We start from the raw sequence: 18,459 nt of genomic DNA, 5'->3' as shown, positions 1-18,459 counted from the left end.
GATAAATGGTACATTTTCATCATAGCAAAATGTTACCAACAGGTACTTACTTCCCTGGGTCCAATATTTTAAATATATTAATTTCCTGAAAAAGGAAGCTAACTAATGAGATAACAAAATCTGCAACTGATCAAAAGTATTTAGGTTAGATCATTTTAGACCAGTTAAGTTATCTTGTAGGCCCCTATCTGGTAAGATCCCAGTCTTAGATCTCATGGAAGAAATGGTCTCTTTGCACTTGCACAGAGCACCAAAGACCTTGAAAATGAATCTCTTTAGGTCCCTGGGGTCTTCCAGTGCCAAACCAAGGAGTTTGGTGTGGATCCCAGACACACAAAGCTAGCTTTCTACTAATGGCACAAATATTTTGCACACAGGACAGTAAGAGAAAACTGGACAAGTATCTTTAAATTTTTCTTGGCATTACAAAAAATGATCATCTAAAATCCTGGCAGCAGTGGTGCATGTATTTTATAGTTATTATTTTGAAATGCTAGAACCTAAAGTATTGCTACAATTAAAGCCAAACTGGCTTTTTCAGTAAAACTTATTCAGTTTTATATTTTGGCTGTCTTATATAACAGCAAGATGAAACTAAGCACACAAGCTTTCAACCACTGTGATACGAAAAATAACTTTGCTAATTGGATTTCTGGTAAACCACAGTTCCACATATCCACACTGAAACAGGAAATACAGGTTTGAAGTTAACTAAATAGAGAAAATCAAGGTTCTGTAATGTGAACAGACACTGTACCTTCTGATTGGGCCAGACAGGGAGAGCCATCACCTCAGCCTTGCTCAAACACCCTCAGAACCTGTTGATAGATTGTCTAATCCACAGCTCATAGGTGGCCACTTCTCACAGCTCTCTCTCATAAGACAATATGATAGTGCAGGCCTAACCAACTTGGCCCCACAAGTGACTAACGTACGGCCCCCAGGCTCCTACTTGGCTGCCACAGCCCCATCACCCCAGCTGCCGCCTGACCCAGCAGCAGGGCTGGCAGCCTGGCATGGTGCAATCTGCAGTGATAGAGCAGCCTGGAGATGCTGGGCAGCACTACGCCACAGGGCAGTCCCCAGGGAGCTGTAGGTGAGGCAGCATGCTGCTCTGCACGGTAGTAGGGGTGGGGGTGCCCACCATTACATGTGGTGCGGTGGAATGGTGGAAGGCCCACCTATGTGCTGCAGGGTTAGGAAGCACATGCAGTGGAGTGGGGGGAAGTACATGGTTTGAGCCTTGGAGGCCCATGGGAGTCCACTAGTAGCAGTAGCCTTTCCAAAAGATCCTTGTCCCAGTTCACTTTTCCAGCTAGCTACTTAAAATATTTACTCAAATCTAAGATTATTCTGAATTTAAGATGACCCCACAAATCATTACATCCTGTACATAAAAATGTATAAGTTTATTATAATTTCCCACACATAGAATATTATTATTGGAAAGTCATTTTTAATTCTTTAATTTCTCCCCAATGCTGCAAGGAGGCAGGCAGTGTGTGTGAGAGGGAGGGTTGGGGGGCAGGTGGTATAGGGAGGTCAAGCAGCTTGCCCCTTGTGTATGCCTACCCCCCTGCCACCTGCCTGCCCCCTTCCCCCATAAAGCCTCAGGCCCCCTTTGCCCTCTGCCTCTACTCCCTTTCCTGTCCTTCTCCCCCAGCTTCTGCTCCCTCCTTCCTCCTCCCCTCCCCAGCCTCTGCTTCCCCTTCCCCCTTGTTTCTGTTCCCCCCTTCCTCCTCCCCTATAGAGACTCTGCTCCCCGCTCTCTCCTCCCTAACCTCTGAGCTCCTCCTTCCCTCCTACCCTCCCCTACCTTACTCTTGCTCAAAGTGAGCAGGTTGGCAGGCTCCATCCCTGTTGTAGCCTGGAGCACTGAGCATGGCCCCAACCCAGCCCCTGCAGCAGCCATGCGGGTTGCAAGCCACAGCAATGGCCCCAGGCTGCAATGTGCACAGAGCAAAGGGAAGGCAGGGGGAAGGGGAGTGAAAAGAGAAGTCCATGGTGAAGCAGAGGCTGTGTGGATGGCAGGTAGGGGCTGGAGTCCAAGCCACAGCAGCCACCTGTGCTCCCCACTCCCAACATCCTTGTACTCAATTCTAAGATTAGGTGCTCCTCCCATGTTAAATGGGTGAGGGGCATTTTATCTTAGAATTCAGAAAATACAGTATTTACTTTTATGGTCTTATTAGTGCTACAGGAGCAGAGACAATCTGTCAAGTGCATGAAAGCTAAAAGGAAGTCACCAGCTCTTATGACAATGCCTGTTGAAGAAAAAAAGCACAGAAAGACATCAATCAAAGGGGACTAGTACCGGCTCATGGATTTTGCTGAAAACAAAAATCATAACAAACAGCATTTCAAGGCAAAAAACAAAGGGTTTGATTTTGTGCATGAGCAAATTAGGCTTTATTAACAGAATAACAAGGACATGACCTATTTGCCTCTGTAGCATCTTTTGGGACTCTAACAGTAAAGACTTTGGGAAGCAAAAACTTGGACTCCTTACGATCTCCCTCGGATAGCTAAAATAATTTTGCTTTATCCCAGTCCCCATCTTTGTGTACGAAAAAAAAGAAATACTAGGAGAGGCCCAGGCCTCAGCACGTTACGAGACTAATTTTTTAAATCAACAGAAAACATTATTTCCCACATTTTCTATTCTGTTCTCTCCTACAAGTCTGTGTTAGTAACAGCTCCAGTGACAAACAGCTGAGTTAAAGATTCAGCAACAGAACTATTATTTTTCTTATCCCAAAAAGAAGTCCTTTAATTGATATCCCCCCTCTGGAAATAAGAACAGCTTTGGCTAAGATTGAATAACCATTCAATTTTTTACTTTAAATGTTATATACTTTACTTTGGTTTCTTCTTTTCCTGTATTTTATGTTCAGTAAACTTTAAGACCTTGGCATGAATGTTACAGTATATCTGCCATGGTGGCTAAGAAAGCTAAATTCTCTGGGCTCCCAAACTGTAAGCATATTTAACTGTTTGATGTCATATAACAACAGGGACATGCTAATACATGTTATTACATGAGCTTATTTCTTTACACAAATGAATATATCCCATCTTTCTAATTTAATCTTTCTTATTTTGGAAACCTAAAATTAAAAAAAAATATTACTTGAGACAACAAACTTCTCCCATAGCAAAAAGACATATAGTTGATAATAATGTAGTTTATAGAAGATATTACAACAGACATTTACCACGACTACCACATTAGTACCTACTTGATAAGAAAATCAAGAATGCAAAATTGCACACTTAAACAATTTTGTTACTTTCTCTGCACTAGTATTTTTAACTGGAATTTTAAATTAGCATTTGCTAGCTTTTGTATCAGTCAGCATTGACTCAGAAACTAATCCAAACCCCAAAGCAATATAAGAATTATTTTCTACTGAATTCAGTATGTTTTGGATCAGATCCTTATCTAGCCACATAAATGTGCATAATACATCTGCATTTTTAAAAGCATGCCTATAGAATTAAGGTTCTACTATGTGTGTGCTCAGTAAGCTATTTTCAACAGCTCATTTGTGTTATAAATCAAAACAAATTATTTCTTGAACAGGATTGTGGGTCAGGACCTTATCCTTTGAAAACCGACTTAGCAGCAAGTTTAGTTGCCATATTCAGAGACCAGACCTACATTACAAAAAGTTTTGTTGCCATAGCTATATTACCTACATGCATGGAGAAATGGACCATCCAGCCAACACAGGTAAGATGGCAAAATCTCTGCTGCAGAGATGCAGCTCTGCCAGCAGAAGGATGATTTCTTCAGCTTATCATAACGCCATACAGGAAAGTCAGCATGGCCTCTTCTCTGCAGAAAAACCTCACTCTATCAGTATCTCTGCTAACTATAATTATGTTGTAGAAGAGCCCTCAGCAGCAACAAAGGCTCTGTGGTGTAGACACAAGCCTGCACCCCCTCATGTGGGTAAAACAGAATCGAATTCTGGTCTCCATGACAGACATTACACTTTTAAAAAATGGCTGAAAAACTGCTAAAGAGTGCGTTTTGAATAATTCTTACGATGGGCAGAATGGATTTTGCCTTCATGTTCCAGTCATTCAAAATTATTAGAGAGAAATTTGTTCAAATTTTCCACAAAGAATCCACCTCAGACACAGGCCAAGCATAGGAAATGTAAGATCCAATAATTAATTTTCTGTGAATTAAGTGTGCAAAAAAGCCAACGTGTTTGGGTTTTTTTGGGTTTTTTAGAGAAACTATTTTGTAGTCTTAAATGTAGCAGTTGTTACTGCTGTAATAACAAATAGCAATAACCATTTTTCTTCTCTATTTTGTAACATTCATAAGTAAATCACAGCCACAGAAGTCTTTTCCACCAACCTTCTAAAGCACTTTAGACTGAATACTGTAAGGAAAAGCAGATTTATCCAAATCAGCCAATCTCAACCAGGGTGCCATGACATTCTGGGGTACTTTGAGATCATTTCAAGGGTGCCTGCAAGGTGCCAGGCAGTTTTAGACCTGTTAGGGGCACAACCATGATTCACAAGACAAATCTGAAGTTTTCAATTAGGGATACATACTGTTATAAAACATTCTGGCCTGTTGTGGTCTTTCTGAGCTCTTTATGACAGAAGAATTGCTCTATTATTTTTCTGTAGTCAAAAAAGAGAGAAAAGACTAAAAGCTGGCATTTTCTGAGAGGTGCTTGGGTTTATTGAGGGGTGCCTCAAATCTACTGATGGGTGCAATGAATCTAAAAGGGTTGAGAACCACTGATCTAAATTTCTGATTGCAACTTATATCCTAAATTTTAAAAGTAACACACAATAAAAAAGCAGCAGTTTAAAATCTCAAAAGCCATACTGCAGCTCCTGGCCCTATTCTTAATCTTAGAGCCCAATCCATTCTTGTTTGTCCTCAAAACTGAATTTGTATATTAAAGTTCACTCAGTTGCTTCCTGGCACACACAAATGCTGTGCCAGATTCCATCACTAATAAACAGAACGAATGTAAAAGAAAGTGCCAAGAGACATGATGGTTCTTAGCTTGTGCGTTAAAACAAAGCATGGTTTAGATTTAAGGCATTTTAAAGATAAAAAACAATAAATGTTGGGTAAATTGCTTTCAGATGTTTTTCCCAAGCTCAATGTGCTATTCAATCCAATTAGCTTCACAATGCTTGAAAACAACATTCAATTACATTTTCAAGAGAATACTAAAATCATATTTTTCCATCACTATTTCAACAAATATGCTACAGAGGTTTAAGTCTGGAAAATGATGAATTCTCCTGTTTTGAGCCCCTCTTCTGCTGGTTTCAACAGGAGTTTTATTAGGTGTGCAAGGACTGACAGCTTTTTAGGAAAGCAAATAATGCCACCTTGGTAAAATATAGAACGCTGCTTGGTACACTAGGCAACTTTGGGTAGTATAAGCATTGATGTGCAATTGAAGAGAGTTAGAACAGAGTGCCAACCAGGGTGATAAAGCCTATTGTAACAGATACCATTCAAACTATTTTTCTATCACTGCAAAGTTACAGCAGAAGCAAACAGAAAAAATGTTTCTTCCTACTTTCATACCACTGAAACACAAGTACTGAATATTCATTGCAGATAGATTTTCATACAGTGTAATACTGCCCTGTGGAAAAAACTGCAAATCACTGTGGATAAAAAAAAAAAGGCACCCCCAAAAAACCCACTGCAATTCCTGAGTACTCTGGATTCTGGCTAAACGTATGAAATAAGATTGGTGGCATACTGTTACTCTTTTGCATTTTTAAAATGGCTTAACAAATAAAAGCTATGTTCTCATGCCATGCCTAAACAGTGAACCAGTCAACAAAAGTTATTCTGTCCCAGCCAGCACTTTCTTTTCATTGCTCACTGTGAAGAGCCGACAGAGTTGTTTTATGTTAAAACAAAAATATTTGAGTTAATTTTAAAAACAGGAATCCAAGACTGATGAGAAATGAAACTGTGTGTATGCCATAATGTGAAATGTCTGGGTATATAATGAAAAACTGTATTTTCAATTATAAATATTTATTCACAACGTAAGTGTTTGTACTGTTTGGACTGTGCTTTTTTTCTTTCTTTCTTCCTTACTCATAATCTCTAAGCCAAAACAAGACAAGAGTAAATTCAACACATTTGTTTTCAACTGAATGAAGAAGCCTACCATTGGGGTTATTTCCCAGGGTTGACAACATATCTTCAACTTTTGGAATTATTATTATTATAAGGCTGATAATAAGAAAGAAACACGTTTAACAGGTAAGCTTCTTGTGCTACCATTTTTCTTTGTAAAACTGTAAAGCCTGACTCAAAAAGCCCTTATGAATCCTTACATCAAGCTTAGTATAAAGATGATAATGCCCTTTCACAAGCTATATTTATTTTTAGGCTTGATCTGGCCAATTTCCAAATGTCTCTTGCAATGAGAAAGTTTTCCAAATTCCATAGACTTTGAAGGGCAAAGCACATGTTTTGTCTGGTACCCAGGATATGTACCAACTTACGGGTGTTAATTATTTTAACTAAGTAGAGATACACTATTCAAATTTATTCACTGTATTTCAAATTGGCCAACAATAGTTTTGCTTAATAAATATAAAAACAATCATCTATAGTATTATTTCTACAGCTTTCAACAGAAAGTCTGATTTTCTTTTGGTAATATCCTGTGGGGTACACAATTTTTTTTTAAATTTAGGGAAACAAGCTCATCTACAATAAAAAGGACAAACTACTGAAATCATGAATCTAGCTATAACCATCTGTATATTCTCTGAAAGTAAATGCAAAGTTAATCTCTACAATGTACAGTATTCCTTGAATGAACAGTTTGCTCCATATACTATGGCCCCAGTAAAAAGGAACTTAAGTTTCAGGAAAAATGAAGTGAACTTCCAGAGCAATGGCCAAAGACTAAGGGACTAAGGTAAAAATAAAATTTTAAAAATGGATATAGGCCTGTTGTGGTATTATTATTTATGTTAGAGCAACTCCTACAAACCTCAACCAAGGATCAGGGCTCTGCTGTATTAAGCACTACAGACAAGTTAACCCCCTCCACCCCCTGCAAAAGTAGGTTCCCTGGCCCAGGGAAATCACAGTCAAGGAGCCCAGGGAAATCACAATCAAGGAAGGTCAAAGGACAGGACAAGAAAAAACTGATAAGAGGATCCGAAGCAAAACAGCAAAGTAAGGATGCTAAATACAAACGGGTAGTTTCATCTCATCTGTTTATCCATTACCTATAAAACACAGTTCATCTGACATCACAGGAGAAGTGAAGGCATTTTACAGCTGGATTTTTCTCCTCAAGTATAGGGAAAAGTAGGAGAAAGTATGAAGTTGTTGAATGAGAAGTAGAAGCTGACCACATTGGCTAGGTGCAGACATTCAAAAAGCCTGAGGTGAAATCGATCCAAGTTGCATGGTTTTCTGTAAGTGGCGCAGTTTAGATGGGCAGCGAACAGAACATACATTTGCCCTTTGGCAAGGGGAACAAGGGAGACAAATCTTAGTCCAGGTCCCACCATTTTTAAACCAGTCTGTGTGCACCAAACTTCTGTTTTGTTATAGGTATAGACCAGTTTCCATTCATTTATAGTGGTAAAAGTGCAGGGTCTCAACTGTTGCAGGCATACTTTTGCATCAGTTCTGACCTGGGCACCATGGTTTTTCCCTGCCACTGTTTCCCTCTGGCCCTCAGCTGTGGCACAGGCACAGCACCATACCCCCTGGAAACAGCCCAGATCCTTGTTGGCCTGGGTTAGCACAAGTGAAGCCTCTTGCTACCAGAGACCCCCCAGCTCCATGGGCCAGATCCAGGGGCTCCGTGAACTGCATCCAGCTCCCAGACCTTACAGTGCCAAGGCCTGGACTAGTAGTTAGATGACTGACCATTTAATTTATGACTGCAGACAGATGTCTAAAACTAAACTTTGTGCCTGTCAGAATACTATTAAAATGGAGTCCTCTTCTGAAAATCTGAATTAACAGGAAGTATGAAAAATGTAAACATAAAAGGGGGAATGGAACTGGACTGGGTGGTACAAGGCAGTGTAACTAGGATTATTGTGTTGTAACAAAGACAGACAGCACTTAGGTTTTAATTTTTTAAGTAACCTTGTACAATCTCAATTGAGATGTATAAAGCTAGCCAAAGTACTACCAGACCTTTCAGGGAACAATCCTGCCCTAGAAGTAGAAGCATCTAATTGCTTGGGCCAGTAGTGCTATACCTCCGGCCCACACAGCTGTGCTGTCTGACTCCCAGGGCTTCACACAGGTCTGGAAATTTGGCAGCAGGGACCAGTGCTAATTAATGCTGCCAAATCTCTAAGCATTGTATTGGACTCGCACAAGGAGGCCAGGGTGGCAGTCCAATCCACCATATGCAGGGGCAGGTCTGATCTCGTACACAGAGGGAGGCCAGTGGTCTGAACTGGCATGCAGGGCTGGGCCCATGCACCAAATGGTACCTGCACAATGTCCCCACACTGGATCAGGTCCATGGAGTGACCCTATGCATCAGACGAACTCCTCACTAATCATCCAGTCTATAGCCTGGAACATTTGGGCACCACTACTATAGGCCATTTCCACTCAACTTCCACGCTTGTGACTACCTATTTACTCACATCTAAAATGAGGTGTTTTTTCCACCAACTAGCATGGGAGGGAGGCCCCTCTCATCTTAGATCTGCATACAAGCTAGGGGGTGAGGGTGCAGGCATGCTCAGAGCCAAAGTCAGAGCCACAGAAGCCTCCTGTTCCTTGCACCATTTGCCCTCTGCAGTTTCTGTTCCCTTTCCCCCCATTACTGTCAGGTGCAGCTCAGTACCGGCTCCAGCTGGATTCCTTCCTTGGCACAAAATCCAAGGAAACTCCGTCCCCTGCCTGGCCGATTAGAAGCATCGATGCTGCTTCATGGCCAAGCAAGGACTGTGCTTCCATGTGCTGTGCTCTGTGCCCAGCAGGGAACACAGCAAAAGTAGCACCTAGCAATAAGGAGGGTGGGGAGAGGCAGACTGTAGGGAGCGCGGGGGAGGGAAGGGGCAGACTGTGGAGAGCTAGGAGTGGGGCAGCAGATGGTGGAAGGCTGCAGAGGGAAGGGGGGGCAGAGGGCAAAGGAGCCCCAGACACCTGATGCTTTAGCAGTAAGGAGGGGGAGAGATTAATTTAAGACAACCCTCCAATAATGGAGATTCTATACCTGGAAAATTATAACAAATTTATAAACTTTCCATAGATAGAATCTAATTACTGGAGGGTGGGGGTGGTATCTGAAATTCAAAGTTTTCTTAAGTTCAAGTAAATATGGTAGTATACATTCACCACTGTATTGCATCTATCCAAAGACAATAGAGATACTGAATTTCTGGCTTTGTTAATACAGAAATTAAAATACAGTATTTTACATAACTTAGCTCATACAAAAGCTTTTTCTTTGCTGTATGACATTTTACATAACTTCACAAAATGATTTTGGTTTAAAGTTTAAAAACTATCAACACATATCCAGATACAAAGATTCAATTTCCTTCTAAATACTATATATTATTCATTGTGCAGGAAGTAAACAGTTATTTTCTAAATAATCAGCATATAAGTTAGCAGATAAGGATTATTTATAACCATAATTTATTGGTAAGTTAATATTTCCTTGGTAATGTCAACAGAAAAAGTTATTTTAGGCTTTTACTAAATATGCTTATAATTTTTAAAGAGTCAGCATCTTCATTCTGTTTACCTGGCCAGTTTTATAATGTCTTGCAAATTGGTTAACCACACGATAGTCATTTGCAAAATACTCCATTAGAATAGAGGGAACTTCTGCAAAATCAGTAGAACATCTGGTCCCTTTAGGGAGGGGAAAATAAAAGAAAAACAAGAACATTAGTATAGAGCCAGTTCCATTAACACAAGTAGTTATGTTTCCAAGAGTTGTTAGCATTCAATTTGCTGTACTATTGTCTGCTTTATGGAGTCAGTATTTTATTTCTATAATGTTATAATACATACTGGGAAAAAAATCATTACAATCCTGCCTTTTTACTATGAAATCACAAAGTAAAACATAATATTTGAACAGCTGGATGAGGTGCTTTATAAAGCTGTGGGTCACACCCTTTCTAAAGGAAATTCGGCTGCAGCCAAATTGGCCCCACATGAAACACTGTTAGTTTTTTTCTTCTTTTTTAATTGTCCTAAGCCTAAATCAAAACTGTACTGTAAATAACACTACATTAATCCCATTCAGTTATAATTCTTATCTTCCATCTGTTTGCTGAGCTTACATATAAAAGCATAGATATTAGGCTCCTACAATACAAGATCAATCAATGTAGAAAAGCCCTTCTGAATTTCAATGCAGGTCCTGAATACGTGTGATAAGTAATAATTTTAGAATTACATCATTATGTTTTCATGCTTTCTCTTTTTTCAATACTGCTTATTACTCACGGAGTCACTAGAAAAGACTGCTGAAACAAAGCTGTACTTTTAGTTGTTAATATAAATGGGAGTTAGGCATATCACACCTAGGTTATATTTTGGAACACAGAGATGGTTGGGATCACAAAGTATTCCAAAAGAGGTCTCAAAATGGCATGTATTTCATATAGTCATAGGGAAGTAGGGCTGGAAGGGAACTCCAGAGGTCCCCTGGTCCAACCCCTTGCCTGAGGCAGGATCATCCCTATCCAAAACATCCCAGCAAATCCATAATCTAAACTCTTTGTAAAACTACCATCAACCCTGACACAGCACACGATATAATACCCTAACGTGCCATAGGTAAAGCAGGGGAACCACAGCAGCCAACGTCCTGCTTCTATAAAACGTTGTCAGTGTACACCCAAGAGGTCCTGGGTAGAGGATAGCGTCTCCCACTACAGAGGAAGGGATCCCATGGGGTAAAATTCCTTCCTGACCCCAAATATAGCAATTGATCTGACCCTCAAGAGGGACACAAAACCCTCTAGCCAGGAACCTCCAGGTTTAAGTCCTGGCAGAAGCGCTGGCACAGCCCAGCCAAAATCCCCAGCCTTGGCTGCAACCAAGCCCCCAATGCCTCTGGGGAATGCTTAAAAAATAACCCACAAAAACCCCTGACACATATAGCAGAAAAGGGGGGGAGCAGTATTCCCTCCCAGCCACATGAGGTAACCATAATAGAGAAATAGCTATGTCTATATCATCCCCGACAAGTAGCTGTCCAAGCTTTTCTTAAATACCTCCAGTGATGGAGAGTCCACAGCTTTCCCAGGCACTCTATTCCACTGCCATTTTGTTCTAACAGTGAAGAAGTTTTTCCTGATATCTAATCTAATCTTACTTTGCTGCAACTTCAAGCCATTGGTCTGTGTCCTACTCTGTAGCAACAGAAAAAAGATGCTTTCCTTCTTTTTTATGGCAGCCCTTTAGGTGTTTGAAGACTGTGTTCTTAAGTGCCTTTTCTACAAGCTGAACATGTCAAGAACCTTTAGCCTTTCCTTGTATGCTTTATCATCTTTGTTGCCTGACTCTGGACCCTCCATGTCCTTTTTAAAATGTGCAGCCCAGAACTTGACATAGTACTCTAGATGATGCCTAACCAGTGCCGAGTAGAGAGGCACTATCACCTCCCCTCCCATGTCTTGAACCTAACATAAAACAGAAACCTCCTGAACAATATCCCAGCCCAGCTTTGGTGGTTAACCTCTGCCCAACTAAGAAGGTCTTGCAGTGCATATGGAAGGGCTCTGGCAGGCATCCATGAGGAGGGAGTTCAAGAGCTGAAAAGCGACTGCTGGGAACAACCTCCATCAAGTATTTCCCTATCAATTGAAAATGTCTTGTTGGATACATCCTAGACACTGCATTGCCTTGCTCACATCTACTATATATTATTGGCTCAGTTGTTCTGTGACTGACTAATACATTAAGAGTAGAAATAGACGTCACCAAATAAAGCAGATCAACTGTGTCAGTGTGTCCCAGCACGGCTCATCTGCTTCACTGGCTAAAAAGCACATTGCCTGTTGTTCTGCCCATTGATGCTGCAGGACATCAGGTGATGTGTTCTTCCTGGGCTTGAGGGTCCTGATCCTGTGCACACTGGTGTCTCTGGGGTGTGCCTCAGTAAACAAGAAAACCTTGAGTTTCCCTGCTTACAGTGACATGTCCCAGAGATCTCGGGGGTGCATCTCTGTAAGAAGGGAAAGCCAGGCAGGCACTCCCAGGGCTTGAGGGTCCAATCCTGTGCAGGGTCAGGCTCCTCAAGCTCCTGGAGAGAGAAAGTGAGAAAGGGTACCTGAAAATTTAAAGATGTTGATAACAACAACTTAAGTCTCAAATATTCAAATATTCAGTTTGTCCTATCTACAAATCTTGGTTTTATTCAACAGCTTGCCAATCTTCTTTTCCACCCACAGGAAGATGAGTCCCTCTCTTTTCTATTATTTTCTTGAAGCATCAGAGCCATCATCATATATCTTTAGGTTGGACCACTTGGTGTGCCTATAGCCTGCCATCAACATAAACTGTATGTTACAGACAGGAACAAAAGTCCTCCTTCTGCTGGTCTTCTGACAATGGCTCAAGCAATGCAAAGAGTAGAGACTCCCTAAGGAGTCTTTCCATGAAAGATTGCTGCCAGCTAGGACAATTCTAGAGTGTATTTAGGAGCGGTACGCAAGGGCTTACAGTATGTCTCTGTCTCAAATAAACTGATGTTTCTGTCATCAATTTCCTGCTCCAGCTGGAGTATTTGAACATGCCCATATACATGAGACACTGGCAACAACAGGAGGCCCCTAAAACAGCTGATCTGGAGATGGACACATCTAGTATCCCTGGAGATCAAAACAGACAGAATAGAGTAGGAGGAGGGCAGCTGGCTCAATAAGTATTCAAATCTATTGGGTAGAAACTTCTATATACAATGTAATTTACATTAGCAAAGCCAGCTGCAATATACTGTTGAAGGCAGTTCTTTTTAATGTCAAAGTGCAAGCATGAGTATGGTTGCTTTTGAGTGCAAAATATGCCTGCTTGCAAAATGTGACGGTGACATATTCCTCTTAACAAGCATCCCCCTTTAACTAATCCCAATAGCATAATAAAAGTCCATGAGATAAAGCATATCTTTAAGACATGGTGCTTACAATTCCATTTTTTTCCACTTTTCATGGTGCTAAACAGTCATTCTGCCCCAACAACTCTCACTTCCCACCAAGTTCTTGTGTAAAAGTACATTTTAAACTGTTTGCAGATATTAAAAATAAATGGTATCATGTAGCTTTAACCATACCATGGCTTTAACCCACTAGCCATAGCTGTAAGAGAACCGTCAGGCCAGCCTGGCAGCTGCCATCAAATATGCTAAAGCTGACTGCCACAGTTTGAAAAGAGCAAGCTGAAGGAAAAATAAGCATGTTCTTTCTAAAGTGTGCTGTTCCTTTTGTGTGTATCTGGTGATCTGTGATTTGTTATCCAGTGTGTTCGTTCATGTTCATTTACTTTGATAAGAGAGCCTACTACTTACTTGCACACACTGAAATTATCAATTTATTTCATTAACAACTTGATTTTAAACCTAGTAAACACAGAACCTGGCTCTGGCACTTTAATACCACAAATCCTTTTTTTCATTTGTTTCTTAGAGGGGGGGAGGGAAGAGTGGGGGGAAGAGAGAAAGGAGGAAGGCAGGACCCTCTTGGCATTAGATTTTACACTGTAAATTCCCTAAATCATCTGCAACCCAACCACTCTATTTCTTTTTAGCTCAATTAGTTTCAATCAACCTATTCTTCTTTTATTACATCTAAAATGATGGAAAGGGGTGCCTTGCAGGCACTGGGGTAATAACATGAGAACACAAAAAGGGCAAGAATGAAGAGTTTGGAGAATCAGCTAGATTCCTTAATAAACAGGACAGCAACTGTGCATTTTTTGTACTCAAGAATCCAAAAAAAATCACGTCATCATCAAGAGGCTGGAGGTATTCTGGCAGCATTCCAGAGGCAGTAACAGACGTACACAAAAAAAACACTGGCATGAAAGAGAAAAATAAAAAATGGAGGTCAAAGATGACTTCAAGTTTCTGTCCTTCAGAACAGTATTAAGGTTTGAATTAGAGAGAGAGTCAAGAGTGAAAAATCAGAGACACAAGACATTCTTTGTTTTTGTTCCGAATCAAAAGATACTTTTATTCCATTTCATAGTTGAGGGGGGGAGTAAACAGAGATCCTCCGATAGCTGCATTTTTTCACCCTTGTCTTCAAAGGGTATACAGCATGGCAATCCTCACCTCTACCCTCATCAACGATGATGTCCCAAAGAGTAAAAAAACCATGCTTCTTCTCAATTGTACCAGCTTAAGCAGACAGGTACCTGAATCCTTGCACGATGCTGCAATAATTCCAGGCTACGCTTTAATAACTAATTTTTGGAATTAGTCAAGAGAGTAGAGACAGAGGGATCAACAAGTCAATCAACAGTGTACATGTTTAATTGAAACGTACTGTTTTCACAGGCCTGTCAGAGAAACATGTACTAACATACAGAAAGCTGCAACACACTGAAAGTTAAAAAGATAATGCAGAACTTTGGAAAACTAATAAATATATATAGTAATCAACATATATACACCATCCCATCAATGTTTGCTGTGTGAAGGATGTGTGCTATTATTCATGGCTTCACTTTTGCACATTAAACATTAAAATATGGTTTGCAAGTTATTAAAAAAAGAATTATTAGCTCACCAGGTTCAACATCATAAAGCAAGGGGAGAAAAAATATGGCTTGCAGGCCAAATTCCACTCACCCTGTGATTCTATCTGGTTCACGGCAGGCCTCTCAGTCCCATCTGGCCAAGGCACAGGGGCAGCCTGGACTATGGAGTGTATGGCCAGTCCCAGGGCCCTTGAGCATGGAGGTGCACCTGGCATGTAGTGCTAGCCACCTTATCCCTGTGCATGCCTCCTGGGCACATAGGGAGCTGTAGTCTGTGAGGCCAGGCAGCCAGACTCAGCTTCCCAGCAGCCCTTGTGGCAGAGCTCCTTTTGGCTGCCGCTACCAGTTTCTCTGCTGCTGGACCCAGCCAAGGCACCTCAGCCTATTTGTACTGCACCCACCACCGGGGGTACTGGATGGAGTGTACAGGTGGTCAGGCAGGGTCTCCATGGACACTGGCCCAGGACCCCTGAGGGCAGGACATACTTGGCTGGGTAGATGGGATGGTGCAATGGGTGGGTGAAGAGTAGCACCCAGTAGCTAGATGGGCAGGCAGGGCAGCGACAGTGTAGGGCCAGGGCCCAGGGCAGAACTGCAATCTGCTCCCCACACTTCCCTGCAATGGGCGCTGGTTCCACGGGCAGCCGTCAGGCCATGCCTGCAGAACCGGCACCTGTCACCGGGATGTGCAGGGAGTGGATCAGAGCTCTGCCCTGGACCCCAACCCCATGCTGTCACTGCCCTGTGATCCCAGCCCTGACCACCCATCCTGCTCCCTGCCTGCCCGTGGTCAATCCCATCCACCTGGTGGAGCACACCACTCTTTAAGTGGTCCTCCAGCCCAAATAATTGCTCACCCCTTTTATAAAGTTATTAAAAGCTAGTTAGACAATAATTCAGGAAATTAAAAGGGACAAAGAGATTATTCAAACCTTTTAACAACAACAAACATCATTATCATTGATTTCTTACCAGTGACATGTTGGTATCGAGTTCGTCCCAACATGGAATGCATGGCATGTCCCATTTCATGAAAAAGGTTTTCCATCATTCCAGGAGTTAGCAATGTTGGTATACTCCTGGTTGAATGAGGCAGACTCAGCATGAGAACAACGACAGGAAGCTGGTATTCTCCATTTTCTCTTAACCTGCCTCCCCGAACTGTGAAATGGCAATCCTTTTGAAAACAAAACACACACAGTCATGCTACATGTCTATGTTTAATATAGAAGGGTCATATTCTCTTCTCATTTATACCCTATAAATGAATTAGCTTCAGTTGAGCTGCTGTAGTATAACTTGACCCAAAACTTTATAAAGATATTTTATCTATGTTACTTTCTTTTCAGATTACACTGGAAGTAGCTTCTTTCATTTTATCAAGAGATAAAAAACTGAACAACTTTTAACGTATTAAACAAAACAGGTCTCAAAGTTACATTAAGTTTAAAACATGCTAAGAGCAAATATCACAACATTCAACTCTCCACCATTCTAAAAAAAGATTTTAAACAGTACAGGGCTGAGCTCTGCTGATGTGCTAATCCTACAATAATAATTTGTACATAAAGTACAATCTGTCCCCAATCATCAGTTGAGTTTTAAACAGTAAACTCTAAAGCAAGCACCCATATGAAGACTAAAGAAAAATCCACATGATACACTGCAGAACATTAGTATCATAGCAAAATTAGCATTCAAAGTGACCTCAGGAACTCATCTAGTCCAACCCCTTGCTCAAAGTAGAATCAGCCCCAACTATATCACTAGCATACTATAATGCATTAGCAAAAATAATTAATACCTAACTACAGGAGACAAAATAAATGAAGTAATACTGTTGTTTAATGTGTGTGCATATTCACTTACTTGCCAAAAGCTGGTAATTTGCAATAAGTTTTCAGATAATTTCTGCTAATTAGCAAGGGTCTAATGTATCTTGTTTTGTAGTTCTTATTTTGGACCTGGAATAGGAGTCACAATGTGTTCTAAAACTGTGGACAGCCCCCCAATTTAAGAGGAAGTTTGGGAATTGATCCAGCTGACATTTGACCTTTTGCCTTGGCACAGAGCATACGAGGTTTCAAATGCTAATTGTTCAAAAGCCATAGACAGAAAACAGGAAAAGAAATAATGATTCTTAAAATACTATTTAAAAAACAATGTACGTCTCACCTCTGCTGCACCTGAGGCTTCAGCCTGGTTACCACTACTTAACATGGACTGCAGAACTAACTACATGCTTCAAACTGTGTCAACATATACCACCTATGTACCCATGCAGCTCTATGCACAGGGTCCTATATTCTCTTCCAACTGTACAAAGCAACATAGATACCATATTTACTCGAATGTAAGATGAGGATTTTCCCCCAATCAACATGGGGATCGGGGAGGGAGTCCCTCATCTGACATCTGTATAAAGGAAACCTCATTAAATACACTGCCTATCTTTGAACTGCTGCTAAAAGCAGCATGTGCTCAGTAAAAAAAAAAAAAAAGTAACTATGAAGTTGACTAAATGCAGCCAACAGTGAGCATTACCATAAAGTACATAGCCTATATGGGGCAAACATGCTGATGAAAACTTACCACAAGAACAGGTTAATGCAGCCCATCTGAATAAGAGAAATGGTAGTGCTCATTAGGCACAGTTCTTCTCAGCACTGACTCTTTTTCAAGCCATGGTGAGCTACTACACCGCATATACATTTACTTCCTCTTCATTCCTACAGCTCAGTTCTACCTTGCTTTTCCATGGCCAACAATTCCTGTTTTTTCAGTAGTCTGAAATCTCTGGCAAACATCCCTAAACAGGGACCCAAACAGTTTACCCAAAAAACCTGTCACCACCTCTATTAACCTTTGAAATGTGATTAGTATGGCCCTGCCCTCCATGAAGTGAAGCCCGACCATCTTGCCCTATGCCTCATTTGCATATAAATTTTTGGAGGATCCCAGGACTCATGACTAGGGGTCTACAGAACTCAAAACAGCTGCTGGCTGATTTTGTGGACAGTCTGTGAGGCTGGCAGCCATTTTCACAGGTTAAGCTCAGCAGGCCCGCACCCCCATGCCTCTGATTGGCTGAGGGACCCTGGTAGTCCTACCTCTGATTGGCTGTGAGGGCTCTCTGTCATGCAACCTGACTCTTGCCACCAGCTGGCCACATGAGGGGCAGGGGCAGCAGCCATCTTGCCATACTGGCAGCCCACTCCACCTTTCCCCCACTCTTTTTTTTTCCCCAGGGTGCCTGCCAAAAGCATGAAGCCTGCCCAAGATAACAGTTTTCAAAATTAGTAGGTCCTTACTCATGACAAAAACACAGTTCTAATCATGTGGGGTGCTAATTAGCACATCAGTCCTTTGTGGGGGGCCTCTGGAGTACACACATAATGAGCAGTGCTGAACTGTGGGGTCACCAAGGCTTGAAACGCCAAATGGTAAATCAAGAGCCTTTTGCTTCTGGACTAGTATCATGTATAAGTTTGTACTCTCTCTAAGTAGGTGCTGAGGTGCTACTTAAAAGTGTGTTTATGGAGTACCTGTGTTAAAACCTCTGCAGTTGCAAAAAAGATAAAATGAATGATTTCTGAGGTGAACTAAGTCTATGGGTACTATATGCAATTTGCTGCAGCTTTGTTTATTTCAAGGTCAGTTTTTTTAAATTTGTTCCTTACTTCCACATGCTTAGGGAGAACTGCATCTGACAGTAAGGGAGGGGGAAG

At 41.3% G+C, this 18,459-nt stretch overlaps 1 protein-coding gene across 3 annotated transcripts in view; it reads right to left on the bottom strand.

Moving 5' to 3' along the window:
- The window catches only part of MIPEP (mitochondrial intermediate peptidase), a 101,817-nt gene that overhangs the window by 34,906 nt on the left and 48,452 nt on the right, over positions 1 to 18,459 (bottom strand). For all 3 annotated transcript variants that reach the window (XM_019530173.1, XM_019530175.1, XM_019530174.1), the window contains 2 exons: positions 15,704 to 15,908; positions 9,762 to 9,871 (listed from right to left, as the gene is read on the bottom strand). In XM_019530173.1, the coding sequence (XP_019385718.1) occupies positions 9,762 to 9,871; positions 15,704 to 15,908 (315 nt within the window). The remainder of the gene's footprint in view (positions 1 to 9,761; positions 9,872 to 15,703; positions 15,909 to 18,459) is intronic.

This window comes from Crocodylus porosus, unplaced genomic scaffold (assembly GCF_001723895.1).
Source record: "Crocodylus porosus isolate Cpor-Errol unplaced genomic scaffold, CroPor_comp1, whole genome shotgun sequence".
Taxonomy (NCBI): domain Eukaryota; kingdom Metazoa; phylum Chordata; order Crocodylia; family Crocodylidae; genus Crocodylus; species Crocodylus porosus.
This window is presented reverse-complemented; position numbering and strand designations above follow the sequence as displayed.